Below are 15,523 nucleotides of genomic sequence, written 5' to 3' on the forward strand. Positions count from 1 at the left end.
CTCACTATCAAATTTCAGTTCCATTTCTGGTTGTTTATCAGAGTTAAGGAAGTTTCAAGTGCTACTTGCTTTTTAGGAAAATAATTCAAATGCATGTTGCTTGTAGAGTAAGTTTCCATTTGTCATTTCTCATGTACTTGTTCATTCAACAGATTTTTTTTTTTTTTAAGATTATTTATTTGAGAGACACAGCGAGAGAGGGAACACAAGCAGGGGGAGTGGGAGAGGGAGAAGCAGGCTTCCCGTGGAGCCGGGAGCCCAATGTGGGGCTTGATCCCGGGATCTTGGGATCATGACCTGAGCAGAAGGCAGATGCTTAACAACTGAGCCACCCAGGGGCCCCAACAGATATTTATTTTAATAGCTCCTTGTGTCAGGAAGTATATCATGTATCAGAATGATTAATACAAAATCCCTATTTTCATGGAGCTTACATTTTAGTAGAAAGACTGAACTAGGTTATTAAGAACCTTAACACCAGTGGGGCCCCAGGGTGGCTCAGTTGGTTAAGCAGCCGACTCTTGGTTTTGGCTCAGGTTATGATCTCATGGGTCATGGGATAGAGCCCTGTGTTGGCTCTGCACTCAGTGGGGAGTCTGTGTCAGGATTCTCTCTTCCTATGCCCCTCCCCCTGCTTCCCTGTTCATGTGCACGCGCTCTCTCTCAAATGAATAAATCTTTTTAAAAAAAGAAACTTAACACCATTTTCTTCCATGTTTTTATAGAAGGAAAGAGTATTTGTCTGTTTTTCTTTACTGGCACTTTTCTCCTCTAATGAATAATATATTAATGAAAATAAATGGGAAGTTTCATTCAGAAATTACAGGAAACAAAAAGAGCCAATTAGTGAAGAAAGAACATAGTCTGTGTCTGTGGGCAAAGTAGTAACAAAACCTTTTCCCTTTCGTCATGAGAATCTGACCTTCAGTTAACTTTCTAGGTCTATTCCCTAGAGACCTGGTAGCATCAGCTGTATTACTAGGTAACACTGCCATAGTAAAAATGATCACTGAGAAAATTGCCTATAGACCAGAAGGAACCATCAGTGAACTGTGATTGCCTGATGCAGACACCATAGCTTTGGGCTCCATCGAGTGCAGTGATTCTTATAACTAGGCATATCCCTTGTGGGGACCCTGGAAGGTATCCCTATGGATTTGTTTCAAGAGTTGTTAGCCCCTGTGCAGCATGAGGCTTCTAAGCCAGGATAGTCTCCAGACTCACCTGATGTAGATGTCCTATCCTTGCCCCCGAGCTGTCCATCCTGGGCTAGATCAGAGCTCCCAGATGGCTCTATGGACTACTGAGTGGAGGGCTGGGAAGACTCCCGCAGAGGAGTAGCATCAGGCTGCACTGCCCGCAAGCAGTGCTTCTGTCCTTTATCCTCGGTCAGTCTGATGCCAGGTGTGGCCTAGGATAGCCCTTGACTTTGAGCTTTCGTTGAGCCCAACAGTCACTGCAGGGTCTGAATCAGGCCTTGGGATCCTGGCAGATATTTTTCCCTGGGTCCATTAGGAGTCTGCTCTTTCTCTTAGAGATAATTTTGATAGTGTACTATACTCATTCTCCTTTCATGTAGACTCAGGTTTCTGGGAATTTGGTCCTCATTCCTCAGTTGGAAGAATACATAAGCATAATATGTGTATTATTTGTTTTTCTCTTTTTCTACAGAGTTGACCCCTTATTTGGGATGTGTGAAAAGTTTTTACAGGAAGTGGACTTTTTTCAGAGGTAATTGTTTCATCACCTTCTGGCTTGTTAAACCTTGGTTGTGCAGACAGCACATACAGGGCAACAAGAGCAGTCACAGGCCAGAACCCAGTGCAGCCAGCCTGTTTTCTGTGGCACTGTGCCCTAATTGTGTATTTTTTTTAGTGCTATATAAGCTTCTTTAAACTCAGCTAAACGTACAGTGGTATAATGAAAACATCAGGAATCATTTCGATTCAGCATTCAGTTGGGCCACTAAAAAGACAAGAACTACGTGGTAAAACAAACTTTTTTGTTGAAAAATTGTAACTTGTTTTCTTTTCTTTTCACCACTGTTCTTAAATTTCCATATTTTTCTATAATCTACAAAAAATTGTGCCATAATTCTGTAAATAATTTTTGTTCTTCAGTACAGCTGTTTTCTCAGAATTCTGTGTGGAATAAATTGGTTAAAACAGATGCAGTAGATGAGTGGAAGCCTTGGCAAAGAAGTGGTAGTTGAGTTAGTGACCAGACACATGCTGTGCTGGCAATATAATACTAGGAGGAAGGCATTTATAAGATTTTATAGTCTTAACATTTATTTTTTTTTAAGATTTTATTTATTTGTCAGAAAGAGAGAGCACAAGCAGGGGGAGCGGCAGACAGAGGGAGAAGTAGGCTCCCCGCTGAGCAGGGAGCCCAGTGCGGGGCTTGATCCCAGGACCCTGAGACCATGACCTGACCTGAAGGCCGATGCTTAACGGACTGAGCCACTCAGGCCCCCCTAGTCTAACATATATTAAGTCTGATATTTCATTCTTCCACCCCTCATCTTCGCCCCCATGAACTTCACCAAACCTGAAGTTTATATGACTCTATACATATAGTCAACCTTCATGTAGGCGGGTGATAGAGCTTCCTGTAGGGCTGAGTTGCAATACCACACTTCACCAATAGGCGTTGCTCTCTAGCAAATGATACACTCTGCTCAGCCCTTTAAGATCCTGGATTCAAATCTCAACTAAGGGGCGCCTGGGTGGCTCAGTCGTTAAGCCTCTGCCTTTGGCTCAGGTCATGATCCCAGGGTCCTGGGATCGAGCCCCGCATCGGGCTCCCTGCTCCGTGGGAAGCCTGCTTCTCCCTCTCCCACTCCCCCTGCTTGTGTTTCCTCTCTCTCTGTGTCTCTCTCTGTCAAATAAATAAATAAAATCTTAAAAAAAAAAAATCTCAACTAAGTTCATGCCTTACTTTTGGTTTTAGGTTCTTTAAGGTGGAAAGTGTTTTTGCACAGTTGGGTTGAGGAGACTTTTGGGAAGGTGATAACTCTGGTATGCCAAAATTCCTCATCTGTCATTTAGAGCTAGTCATTTAGAGTTCCTCATCTGTTGTTTAGAGTTGGACTTCATTCAGCCCCTGAATCCCTGCACTATCACCTCCTCAGTGAAATATTTTTTGACTGTCTCCTTTTACAAGGCAGAATTACTATGGAATCAGCCCGGGGGATGAGTTACTTAACTTTTTAAAGCTTCAGTGCAACATCATTTTTTCTGAATCTCAGTGTTCCTATCAACAAATATAAGCCTCATTAAGATAAGCATTTTCTTCTCTTTTGCTCACTGTTATGTCCCTGGTGCCTGTGATAGTACTTGGCACTTGCTAAGTCTTAAAGACGTATTTTTAAATTACTTAATGAATCTATAATATGAAAATAATAATTCCAACAATGCACAGGATTGCTGGGAGGACTAAATAAGATGAAGTAAAACACAGAGTATGCCTGGCACATACGAGTATTCAGTAAACAGGGCTCTTAGGATGATCATATCACCAGGGCATAATTATCTGGGTGCCTGGCTTTCTCATTGGGGAACCGTGAGCTCCTTCAGTTCATCACATCTCCCTCAGGATTTGGCATGTTTGGGGTTCAGCCAGTGTAAATGAATGCCTAGTCAGTTGCCTCTGTTTGTTCCTCCAGGTGTTTTATCACTGATTTGCCCCACCTACAGGACAGCTTTGTGGACAAACTTCTCGACCTTATGCCCCGACTCATGACGTCCAAACCTGTAGAAGTGGTCAAAATTCTACAGACCATGCTGCGACAGAGTACCTTCTTGCACCTTCCCCTTCCAGAGCAGGTCAGGCCAAGTCTGTTCAGACAGTCAGAATTGTTCACCTTGGTGGATCTTCTTTGACGAGTTGAGCATCTGGGCGAGGGCCTTTCTGCTGATTGGCTCCCCTATGTCCCCCTGCTAATCCAGAGACAGAAGGGTGCATGGATCATACTTTGTTGCCCAGGGATGACCTGGCTTTAGAATCACTGTGTTTTCTTCTTGCTTACAGATCCACAAAGCTTCGGCCACCATCATTGAGCCAGCAGGCGAGTCAGACAACCCTTTGCGGTTTACGTCTGGGTTGGTTGTGGCCCTGGATGTTGATGCAACCCTGGAACACGTACAGGACCCTCAGAGCACTGTGAAGGTCCAGGTCTGTCAGGGTTTGTCCCCATGGGTCTTCCACACTGACTGTAACTTCAGCAGCCCTGTGATTTCTACTTGAGGGACAGAGAGTGGGGGGAGGAGGGGGAGATGAGTCTTTATGAGAGAGTCTGAGTGTGAATTCCATCTCTTCTGCTGATTGTGGTTTGGAGCAAGGTACTTTAAACTCTGAAGCTCAGGTTCTACAACTAACAAATAGGAACAACTGACGTTGAAAGGAGATGAAGTATATAAAGCCCCTGATACCCAGTAAGTGTTTACTGAATGACAGGGGCCTTTCTAGTTTTGTAACGTGAGGTGAAGACTTGGTATTTTCAGGGCTACAAGCAGACTATAATAAACGAGTCCTTTCCGGGCTGTGGGTGGGGCAGCTTGGTGAACAAAATTTAAGGGTTGAAAAAAGCAAGCGCTAGGGAGTATTTTTTCCTAAATTAGATATATTAGAGACACATGCCAAATGCAGTAGAGACACTAATCAATTTAGACAGTCTGCAAAAAGACTACTGCTCACTCCTCCATCCACCCACTTATCCATCCATCCACTTAGCAATGCTTACCCTGTTGCACATGATAAGCACTAGGGTTGCAGAGGTGTCAGAATTCCTGCCCTCAGGACACACAGTGTCAGTGAAAGACAAATGGACATGCAGTTATAAAACCAAAGTTCAGTCATCATTCAAATGTGCACAGGATCAGAATACCGTGGTTTCTTACTAAATACCTGATTGCTCACGTACTATAGGCCTAATTTTGGGAACTCATGTGCAACACTGCCTTCTGAAATAAGACCCAGCTCTTGAAATGGAGCGGACTTATTCTCAAGAACAAGACACTGACTGGTTCAGTGAAGTAATGGAGCTGTGTACTGACTCAGCTTCCAGAGTGTGAAACCACTTGGAAGTTTCAAAGGCAGGATGAAGGGGAGCACAGTATGCCACCCCAGATATGGCTCTTTGGCATAAAGATTATTTGGGGATAATTATTTTTGAGAGGCTGAAGACACAGGAGAATCTTGGAAAACAGAGAAGCTGCCCTTTTATGAGGTAAATTTACATTTATAAGTGAGATCACCATTTGTAAAGGTATCTCCCTCTGTACCAGGAAGAGAAGGATGACTAAATCTCTAGAAACTCTTAACAGTGGGGCAGGCACCAACTTAAATTTGCATAACAGGGGCTTCTGGCCGGTTCAGTTGGTGGAGCGTGCAACATGTTGAGTGTAGAGATTACTTTAAAAAAAAAAAATTTTTTTTTTTATAACAACCTTACCTTTCTTTATTGTGCTTGTTCATTGAACCAAAACTGGTTCCCTCCCACCGCAACGCCTTTCTTTTGTCTTTAATGGAAGATGGTATTTAAGGTGATGACTTGAGCCATTTCAGGGAGTTAATCAGTTTTCCTGGGTCTTTCCCATGTATACAGAATGTATACTTATTAAACTTGTGTTTGTTTTTTTCCTATTTATCTGTCTTATTATAGGAGTGATCTTAGCCAGAGGGAAAATTAATTTTCCTCCCCTACAGGTTTATTTCCAGTTTTGAGCTACCATAAAAAATTCTGTAATATACTTAAAATATACATACACACAATGGAGAGAATTAGGAGAGTGTGGTTGGAGGCTGAGGAAAAGAAGGGCTTTGTGGAGACACCGGTACATGGGGAGGTATGTGTGAAAGGATCAGTAAGAACAAAGGCTAAAGGCTAGCGGAGGTATTTAGGCAGAAGGGCTATGAATAGAAGTAGGGATGCAGGCATTGACAGTAAGTCTGAAGACAGATAGCCAGGAACAGGCAGGGAAGGCTTCCTGGAAGAGAAAAAGAATGAGTCGGGCCCTGAAGATTTGCCAATGGTGACAGTAGAGGGAAAAAAACCTCTGGCTTCCCAGTAGGAATTCCTTTTTTTTTTCTTTTTTAAAGGAATTCTTTATTATAAATCATAAGACCTACAAAGAACTAATTCTGAGTTGGCTGTGAAGTTGTACTACAGGTTTTTTTTCCCCCCACCTTAGTGGTTATCTACCCTACCTGCACTTTAGAATTAGTCAGGAAGCATTAAAAAGTAATGATGCACAGGCCTCAGCTTACACCAGTTAAATCAGAATCCTGAGAGTAGGGCCCATGAGTACCAGTATTTTTTTTTTCCTTAAGAACTGTTAAGTGATTCTAATGTGCAGCTAGAGTTGAGAACTACTGTTTCACATTTATCCCTGAGAAAAAGTTCAGTGACCAACTGAGCATAAATGAAATTGCAGGCAGATTATTTAAGGGTCACAAGCTAGACTCTACTGAAAAGTCTCCAAGGCCACTGTACCACATGCATGGCCAGACTGTTCTGCCGCCTCTACAGGTGGGGAGGTGGGGGACTCACTGCCCCTTGCGGGGCAGCTCTGATGGTAGGAAGGTGCTGTCCAGACCAGCACTTCTGTTCTGGGCAGGTGGAAGGTGATTAGTGTAGCCATGGTACCAGGGTGCAAGGGCGCCTGGCCACTTGTCGTTGACCAAATCCGAAGACAGAGAAAGGAGTGGTGGTGAAACAAGACAAGAATTCCTTTCAGTGAGGCCAACCCGGGAGGACAGCGGACTAGTGTCTCCAAGACGGTCTCCCAAGTGCTGACAAGATTGAGAGAGGTTTCTGTGAGGAAAATGTGGGACAGAGGTCAGTGGGTACTTGCAGGTGGGCAATGAAGTTCAAGTCGCTCATTGTCTTGGAGTTAACCACGGGGGATCTTGTTGGCTCAGGGCAGTTGTTATTACTTGAGGGGTAGTTTTGGTTACCATCAGAGGATGTTTTGCCTTCTGGGTCTTTTGCCTGAATTAAGAAATAAACTGGAAAGAAGAACTTAAACAATTAGAAAGTTTGAGATCAACATGGAGGAAGTTGAAATCTTCTTATGGGGCACGTGGGCTGAGACAGGCCTCTCCAGAGTTTCAAAGATGAAAGGCCTGTGCGGTTCCCTACTTTGTCCTTCTCAGTAGATTTCCATATCCCGGGCCCTCGGGTTCTCTGGTAAGCTGCATTTGTTGATTTAGTTCCTTTGTATACTGTGGAGTGCAAGAGGCTGTCCACACAGATAGCGGTGAGGCTCTCCTGAGGTGTGAGGAAGGTATTCTGGCCGTGTGTGACATTTGAGAACTGGCCAGCTATTAAAAAAAAAAACAACAAAACAAGTCCAAATTGGAGTCATTTGCCCCCCACGACAGGAAACCAAGACTTAATTACTGTTTCAACCTATTCCAGGAATGTGTCCTTCCCATTTTGTACAGCTCTTCAGAACATCTCTCTACTTGCTAGACTCTTAATAAAGCCAATTAGATCTTCAAATTTACTTGGTTGAGTTTTGTTTTTTAACAGAGCAGACCCTTCATTGACAGAGCAGTAGAATGTGCATCTTAGCATCTTATAATCTAGCGGAGAGAATGCAGTTACAAAATTATTCTTAAAACTTGGTGGTTGGTGTTGGATGCTGGCCCATGATATGATTGAGAGCCAAGGAGAGAGAAAGTCATCCTGATGGGGGTGCCTGGGAAGGCTTTTCACATCAAGATTAGTATTTTTACCTATTCTTGTACTTAGTAGAGGCACTTTATTCCTATCACTTCTTCACCATGAATTCAGGGAACATTTCCCAAACACTGCTTTGTGCTGGGGCAGGGAATACAGAGATGGCAACAGTGTTGCCCCCCCCCCACCCAGACACAGTTTTTAATGAAGGCTAGTGTCTTTTTTTCCTCCTCTTTTGAGGTTCAAAAAAGACAGCACAGTTCTGTTGAAACTCATAGCTCTTCTGTCCCTTTTTCTCATTTCTCTCACCTCTTAGGTCTCATATCCAGATGGCCAGGCTCAGATGATTCATCCTAAGCCAGCCGACTTCCGGAATCCTGGCCCAGGCCGCCACCGGCTTATCACTCAGGTGTACCTCTCCCACACTGCCTGGACAGGTAAGGGGTCAGTGGACCACGGTGGACAGGAAAATATGTTCCTGGGGATCACACTTACCTGTAGGCATTCGATTTTTTGCACTTTTCAAAATACACAGTTCTGTCAGGCCTGCTGAGGACTATACTTGATTTCTTAAGGAGTTTAAAAACCCATACTGGCTGCATTTAGACTCATTTGCTGCATTGCTTTGATTGCTTGAGGCACAAGATTTTGTCAGAAGATATACAGGAGATTATAACAGAATGGAATCTCATGAAAGGAGCCCTTGGCTGGATGCCAGCACACTATTTTCTTGTCCTAACTCTGCCACTGACTTCCTGCATAGCCTTGGACAAGCTACTCTCCCTTCTGAAACTGTTTCCTCACCTTCGAAATGAAGATGATAGTACTCCACCTAGGAGTTAGTTCTGAGGCTTGCTCTGTCTGGAAATTAAGCAGTTTTAGTTTCTTACCCCCCAAATTAAAATTGTTCTGTTTTTGTATATGAACCATTCAGTTCATTCCCTTAAAACAAGTAAAATGACAACTATTACTGCCCTGCCTTCCCACATGGGCTGGTTTAACGTGATACTTTAATAATTTGTGAAAAGATAGGGAAGTTACCTAAGTATTTTTAAAAATTCTTAAGAATAAAATGGGACAATACAAGTGCGTGAGACATGACATTTCAAGCATGTAAGGCTGCTTTAGAAACTTGAAAAAGAGACTCAGTCTACAGAACCTAAAATGTGGGGGAGAATTGGCCTCACTGGTATTTCCTCAGTCACTAAAGATGATTCAGAAGCATGATTGCCACAAAATGTGGTTTATTTTAGAAATAGGTGGATGCCTTCTAGAATTTTCTTTCACTGAATTATTAAATACATGAGTAACTAATGCCATTATTAATGGTTTCCCTCTATCAGGGGTGTTAGGTGGGTATTAATGACATAATAAGGTTCTCACAAAGAGGAAGTAGGCTGTTAAATATCAGGACAGCCCCTTTGGGCATCTAATCAGTGACCCTGGGCCTGGCACAATTGAGGGAGCATCCAGCAATGCTTTTACCCAGGATCTTCCTCCCTGAGCATCCCTCGTTTCATATCCTTGCTGCCCGGAATGTTCTGCACTACCACAGGAAGGTAGAATTTTTTTTTTTTTTTTTTTTTAAGATTTTATTTATTTGACAGAGACACAGTGAGAGAGGGAACACAGGCAGGGGGAGTGGGAGAGGGAGAAGCAGGCTTCCCGCCGACCAGGGAGCCCAATCTGGGGCTCGATCCCAGGGCCCTGGGATCATGACCTGAGCTGAAGGCAGACGCTTAATGACTGAGCCACCCAGGTGCCCCTAGAATTTCTTATTCTAATCTGTTCTGATAAAAGGGATCCTAGACATGGATATGATATGCTAGAAAGATATGCCGTGGGACAGCATTGTTGTGGGAGGCCAAGACTCAGAGAGGAACATCATAGCATGTTAGATCTCAGAAGAGCCTCAAAAGTTTTGGAAGGGCCTACTGACTTACCATGGTCATACAGCAAGTCCTTGCCTGGGCCAGGGCTACTATCTAGGCTGTCATGAGCCTGAAGAATTCTAATTCATTCAGGATTACCTCCTCTGAGAGATTGCTATTACAAATCTCTCTGTTAATTCTCAGCATAGCACTTTATTAGTGTCAGAAGTTTTCTCATGTAATTGTTTACTGACTTTCCCATTAGAATGGAGGCTCCACAAGAGCAGGGTACTTGTTCATCATCTTTACCTCTGTATCTCCAGTGCCTCTGTATCATGTGTCCTTAGAGCCTGAAATGTAGTAAGCGCTCAACAAATAATGAAAATTGAATACAGGATTTTAAATGTGCAATTAAAATTCATTTAATCCTCAGACCAAGTTGGAGGTAGGAATTAGTATTCTGCTCCCCATTTTATAGATACATAAATGGAGGCCCACATAGCTGATCATGGGGGCCTTGAGGCTGGCACTCAGATTTCTTAACTCCCATATCCCTTGCATTTTCATTATAGCACGTTCCCTTCTGACCTGGGACACTAAAGTGAAATGTGTTCTCATTCTGAATGCCCTGTGCTGCCTTTGTCCTAATCCAGGAGATGGGGCCTCGTGGTGAGGGGTGTTTCCTCCATGTAGTCCTTCAGCAGCTCCCTACCAGGGGCCTCTCCTCTGAGAGGCAGGGGACTGCCAGGTCAGAAGCTTTGAGTCACAATGACCCCATTCCAGATTCTGCCTCCCATGCTGTGTCATCCTGAGAAAGTGATTTTACCTCTCTGTCTCATTTTCTTTATCTGTAAGATGCAAGCAAGAATATATACCTCCTAAGAGAGCTGTTCTTCCAGGCATGATGATTTGTCTCACATATAGTCTTTTATCTTTTTCTCCCACTGTCTCTCCTCGTTTTCTCTTCCCTTTCCTTTCCTCTGAGGGCAGTGGTTTGAATTGCCATTCTTCCTACATGCAGAGAGGGCATAATGAACAGTTGGGGTTGAGTCCTCTGACCTTGCCAGGATTCGGCTGAAAGTGCTGAGAGAGTTGAGGCTGGGTTGTGGTTGGGGTTGGCAACAGCCATCTGGGACAAAAGAAAGGAGCATAGTGGGAAAGCTGTTACTGGAGTCTGATGAGAGCAGCACTGATTTCATTACAAATATACCCCATATTACATGGCTGTGTTCGTACCCCGTGGCTGGTAAATGGTGGAGCTGAGGCTGCTCTTGGGCTGGCTAGGTTGCTCTGGCTTCGTGGGAGCTTTTCCCTCCCTGGAGGACAGCAGTGCAATCTCTGCCCTGCTCCCTAGAGAGAAGTCTGGAAGTGACTAGGAAGAGGTCTGGGGAGGTCTTGAGAAGTCCTGGGACCTCTGCCCTTGTTCATTTAGATCCATCCAGCTCTCATTCTTGTCCTCTGTACTTCTTAGCATTGGGCTAATCTTTGACACTTGCACATTTTGCTCCAGTCACATGAAATTTAAGAGGATATCCGAAGCTTACTGTGTTCCTGGTCCTTTGCACTTGCCCTTAGGCTCTTCTGAAATTCTCTCCCCCTCCTTTGTAGAAGCCACGTGGTTAACAGAAAGATTAATTGCTTCAGTTTATAAAGTGGGTTTACATTCTGTCACTGGTGTGGATTTCCACAGTCACTTAGAACCTCTCAGAGCCTTGGGACTTTTGGGCAGTTGTGACAGTCTTTCATGGTGTGGCAGGGTAAGAACTCGGGGCTGTATGCTTGGCACAGAGCAGGTATTCTATTCTATAGGCTTCCTGGGCTCCCTCTCATGCTTCTTAGAGCACTGTGCCCCATTTGTAACTGTCTCTGTCCCCAACAAATGGTCAGCAACCTGAGGGCTAATTTGCTCACTAGGACCTGCCACGTGCTGAAAGAAAGAAAGGTTTAGTGACATGATTTTAGGTCCCTGAAATGGGTTCCTGTTCACTGGTGAGAATGTTTGGTTAGAACTGTTTCCTAATCAGGGCTGCTTGTCCACTAAGTTGGTAGTGTCTGTGGTATGCACAGCCCCGATGCCCAAGCCCAGCCACACAGGAAGAGCATGGTTATCTGGCCACTAGCAGTAGCCCTGTGCAGGCCCCCATGGCCCTCTCTTGAGACCAGAAGGCCTCTGAGGCAGAGTTTTTAGCTCGTCTCTGATCAGCCACGGATCTGAGCTGCAGGGAGCCCACGGGGACGGGAGGAGGAGGTGGTGGGGAAGCAGCACATCTGCAGGCCCAGACCTCATAGGATTCAGGCTGGGGCCGTGCCTTTGTTTGGTGAGGGGGAAGGGATGAAGACAGATGTACGTCGTGTGCTTTAGAGCTCCCCACCCTGCAGCCTTAGCCTGAAACCGTGGGTGGGAACAGGGCTCCCACTCCCACTGCGAGCTCAGACTCAGGACAGAGCAGCCCTGCTCCTCGCCAGTGAGCCAAGGGGTTGTTGAAACAGAAGGGTCAACGCTGGACAAGATGCAGGCTGGTGGGAGCAGGCAGGACTGAAGGGACCAGGGGTGAGGCGCGAAGTTGGGGTAGCAGGGGTGTATGGACAGGGCAAAGCTGGGTTGGGGGTGGCAGGAGCCGGGCTGAGCATCTCATCAAACACCATTCTGCAGCAGAAAGTTTGTAAACCCTCCTGCTTCCATCTTTGATGTTGCTTTGACTTGACATTTCATTCCAATTCCTTGCAGTGGCCCGGTCACAGAGGATTTCTTTTGTCTTTTTTTTCCCAGAACCATGCCAGGTAGAAGTCAGGCTGCTGCTGGCCTACAACTCCAATTCCCGCATTCCAAAATCCCCGTGGATCGAGGGTGGCGAGGTGTCACCCCAGTTGGAAACCAGCATCGAGGGCACCATCCCCTTCAGCAAGTCTGTGAAAGTTTACATAATGCCCAAACCCGCAAGGCGCTGAGTCACCAGCAGTCTGGAGAGCCGAGGCCTGGAAGGCCCTTCCTAGGTAGCAGAATGAGCCAGAAGCTAGAGCACCTCACCTGGAGATGGCGTGTAGGCATGAGCACCGTGACCCGTATAGTCTCATCTGGTGTCAAGCACAAAATAAATTATTTTGCATTAAAAAACCAAAAACCTTCAAGTCTACACCTCCTCCTTCCCTGACAACCCCCCCCCCCCGCCCCCAATAAAGTTGAGAAAACACCTAGCTGTTCCAGTTCCTGGTCCTTAAAAAAATTATGTGGCTATAGGTTCAACATTTATATCACATGGTTACATTCCTCCAGTGTGAAACAAAGATCCAGTTTTGTAGCCACCTCTAAAGAATGGCTTACTGGAGCGTAATCTTGTTTTTTAAGTCAACATTCTGTTTGCCAGGGCCCACTCCTTTCACAGCTGTGCTTTCTCACCACCGATAGTTCCTGAACGGCCTTAGACTTCGCTGTCGTGCCGAGAAGTGCTTTCCCTAACTCAGGCAGTAGCTGGGCTAAGGACTGGATGAATAGCTGGAGAATGAATCATTTTCATCCCTGAGGGAGATTCTTGATCTTGCCTGTCATTACCCTTAGAACCAAAATAATACATTAGGGCCATATTTTAGGAGAAACAGGGATTATGGAAAAGAGTGATCCAATGTAAGAAATAAAGGCATTTCCCACTACATCTTTGATGACTCCAATGCTGGAACAGTAAATGCTCCAGAGACGTTAACTGTGTGAGGGCCCGTGCTACTTTACCTGCCGTTTAATCCTTGCTACAGCCAACTGAGTCTTTCCAGAGACTTCAGAGTGAGAAGTCTGGGAAGAAGCCTGTACAGTAAGTAGTAAAACCTGTCTTCATTCAAATCTAAGATGGTTCCTGAGGCCTGGGCTCTACCACCTCTGGGGAAGTATATGGAAAAAGCCTTCAGATCTAAAGCTCTCTATTGCCTGGGTTTCCTCTTAGCTATAAAATAGAGATAATTATACCTTAAGTGTTGTTGAATGGGTTTAATCAAATAATGCTTGGTAGAATCTGAATCTGCAGGCAGTCTCGATCCTATGTGCTACCTGCAAAGCTTATAAAAATAATAGCAAGATTATGAATTACTCAGGTGGTGCTGGAGTTTGAATTCAAGCATGTTTGGCTTTTGGTTTAATGCCCTTGATTTGTGCCCGGCAGTGATGTAAGCCTTTTCCATGAAATTAACTCATTCAATCCTCACAGCTACCCTATGAAGTAGGTACTGTTATCTTTGTGTGACAAGCAAGGCAGTTAGAGTTAGAGAATTAAATAATTTTGCCTCAGTCACACAACTAGTAAACGACAGAGCTTGGGTGTCAACCCAGGCAGTCTGGCTCCAGAACGTCATCCCTGCTAGAAAGATCTTCAAGGAGCTAGCTTACTTTTCTAGTGTGCTTGCTTGTTTTGTATATCTCAGGAATGTAACATCAGTGGGCTCTTGTGTATCAACAAGATACCCTGACAAATTAAGACAAATTAATACCCTGACAAAAGTGCCTGCCCTGGTGATAAAATGAAGCTGGGGGCTAGGCTGAATCCTACCACCGTTCTTACCCAAGCACCATTTGATGATGGCTGGGTCGGAGCGTGAAGACATCGAGACCCATGGCTGCCCGCCAAGCCCCTTGTGCACTAGCTACCGAGAGTCTTCTAGGTGAAGGCTATGCTGCATCCTTTTCAGATATGGTACGCCTGCTATAAAAATCCTTCTAGGTTATCCCCCATTTCATCGGTGGGGAAACAGGTTTTGAGGTAATGTTTTTCTCCTAAGGGGCAACGCCAGGACTTTATCCTAGGTCTTAACACCCAAAATAGAGTATTTTTTTCCACCAAAGGTAGAGACACAGTAAGGGGCAGATTTTGGCTTAGTATCAAGATAAGTTTTTTGAGCTGCATTAGGAGATAAATTGTCCATGTTGGATGTGTTTAAGCAGAGGTTCAACAAGCTCCCTGGCAAGTTTCTTACAAAGGAATTCAAGTATCCTCTAAGAGATTGGACTCAACCTTTTAAATTCCTTTGACCCTGAATGATCAGATTATAGGAAATATGGGACTGAATTCATGGTAAAGCCAAGGCTGGAACCCAGGCCTCCTGATTCTTAGTCCAACACGTTTTCCATAATGGATCTGTTGTTCTAAGTGGTCTCCCATGTGCCCAGCAGTCAAAGCCAGAAACCTGTGTGTCACACTGGACTCCTTCTGCACCCCTCCGATAAACATAGCCATCAGGTCCTTTAGATTCTGCTTCCTTAAATGTTTCTTGACTCATCCTCTTCTCATACTCGGTTTCTATCCCAGTGCAGACTACCATCATCCCTCCTAAAATGTGGCATTAGCCTCCCAAAGATCTTGCCTCAGATCTTGCTACCTTCAGTCCATTCTTCACACAGCTAGCAGAGTGATCTTTCTAAAACCCAGATCTCCTCCTGCCATTCCCCTGCTGAAGTCCCTTTGACGTGGCCCATTGCTGGTTCCAGGATAGTCTAAAGTACTATTCTTGAAGGCTCTTCATGCCTCTGTCATCTCCAGCCTCGTTCTGCGTGTGCCACACGTTCTGTGTACTTCTCTGGCAAGAGAAAATCCTGTAGTTGTGCCCAACGCTCACCATGCTGTCTTGTCTCAGACCTTTGGACCTGCTGAGCCCTGGAATATGTTCCTCAGAGTGTCTCCTATGGCTCTTCATTCTCCAGGACTGAGCCTCATTCTGGAACGTATCTTGTGTCTCTGGTGGGCTTGGCTCATTGCCTCCGTGTTCTGACAGCCTCCTATATGTTCTTGAAGCATATTTAAGTATTTGTTGCAGGTTCACAAATGGAAACCTTTTTTAAAGAAAGGCAGGAAAAAGAGGTGGACTGCAGGAAGGTAAGAGAGACTTCCATTCTCAGTCAGGGTCAGAAGGTATCTGCTATTCAGCTCTGCTCAGTGGTTTCTAAGTGTGGGCCTGGTGGTATCGGATCTTCTGGTTCTTCCAGAAG

The 15,523-nt window shown here is 44.9% G+C and overlaps 1 protein-coding gene across 2 annotated transcripts in view; it reads left to right on the plus strand.

Annotated features, from left to right (window-relative positions):
• Window positions 1–13,260, plus strand: part of INTS4 (integrator complex subunit 4) — a 117,079-nt gene extending 103,819 nt beyond the window's left edge. The window contains exons 19-23 of one of the 2 annotated variants that reach the window (XR_003517489.2): window positions 1,672–1,731; window positions 3,699–3,827; window positions 4,033–4,176; window positions 8,004–8,124; window positions 12,329–13,260. Coding sequence is in view for 1 of the 2 variants with exons in the window: in XM_027579979.2 (XP_027435780.1) it covers window positions 1,672–1,731; window positions 3,668–3,827; window positions 4,033–4,176; window positions 8,004–8,124; window positions 12,329–12,507 (664 nt within the window). In the remaining variant the exon portion in view is untranslated. Of the gene's footprint in view, window positions 1–1,671; window positions 1,732–3,667; window positions 3,828–4,032; window positions 4,177–8,003; window positions 8,125–12,328 lie in introns of both variants that reach the window. The other variant, XM_027579979.2, reaches the window with a different exon arrangement.
• The last annotated feature ends 2,263 nt before the right edge of the window (window positions 13,261–15,523 follow it).

The sequence above is a fragment of the Zalophus californianus genome, chromosome 11, assembly GCF_009762305.2.
Source record: "Zalophus californianus isolate mZalCal1 chromosome 11, mZalCal1.pri.v2, whole genome shotgun sequence".
NCBI classification, from domain to species: domain Eukaryota; kingdom Metazoa; phylum Chordata; class Mammalia; order Carnivora; family Otariidae; genus Zalophus; species Zalophus californianus.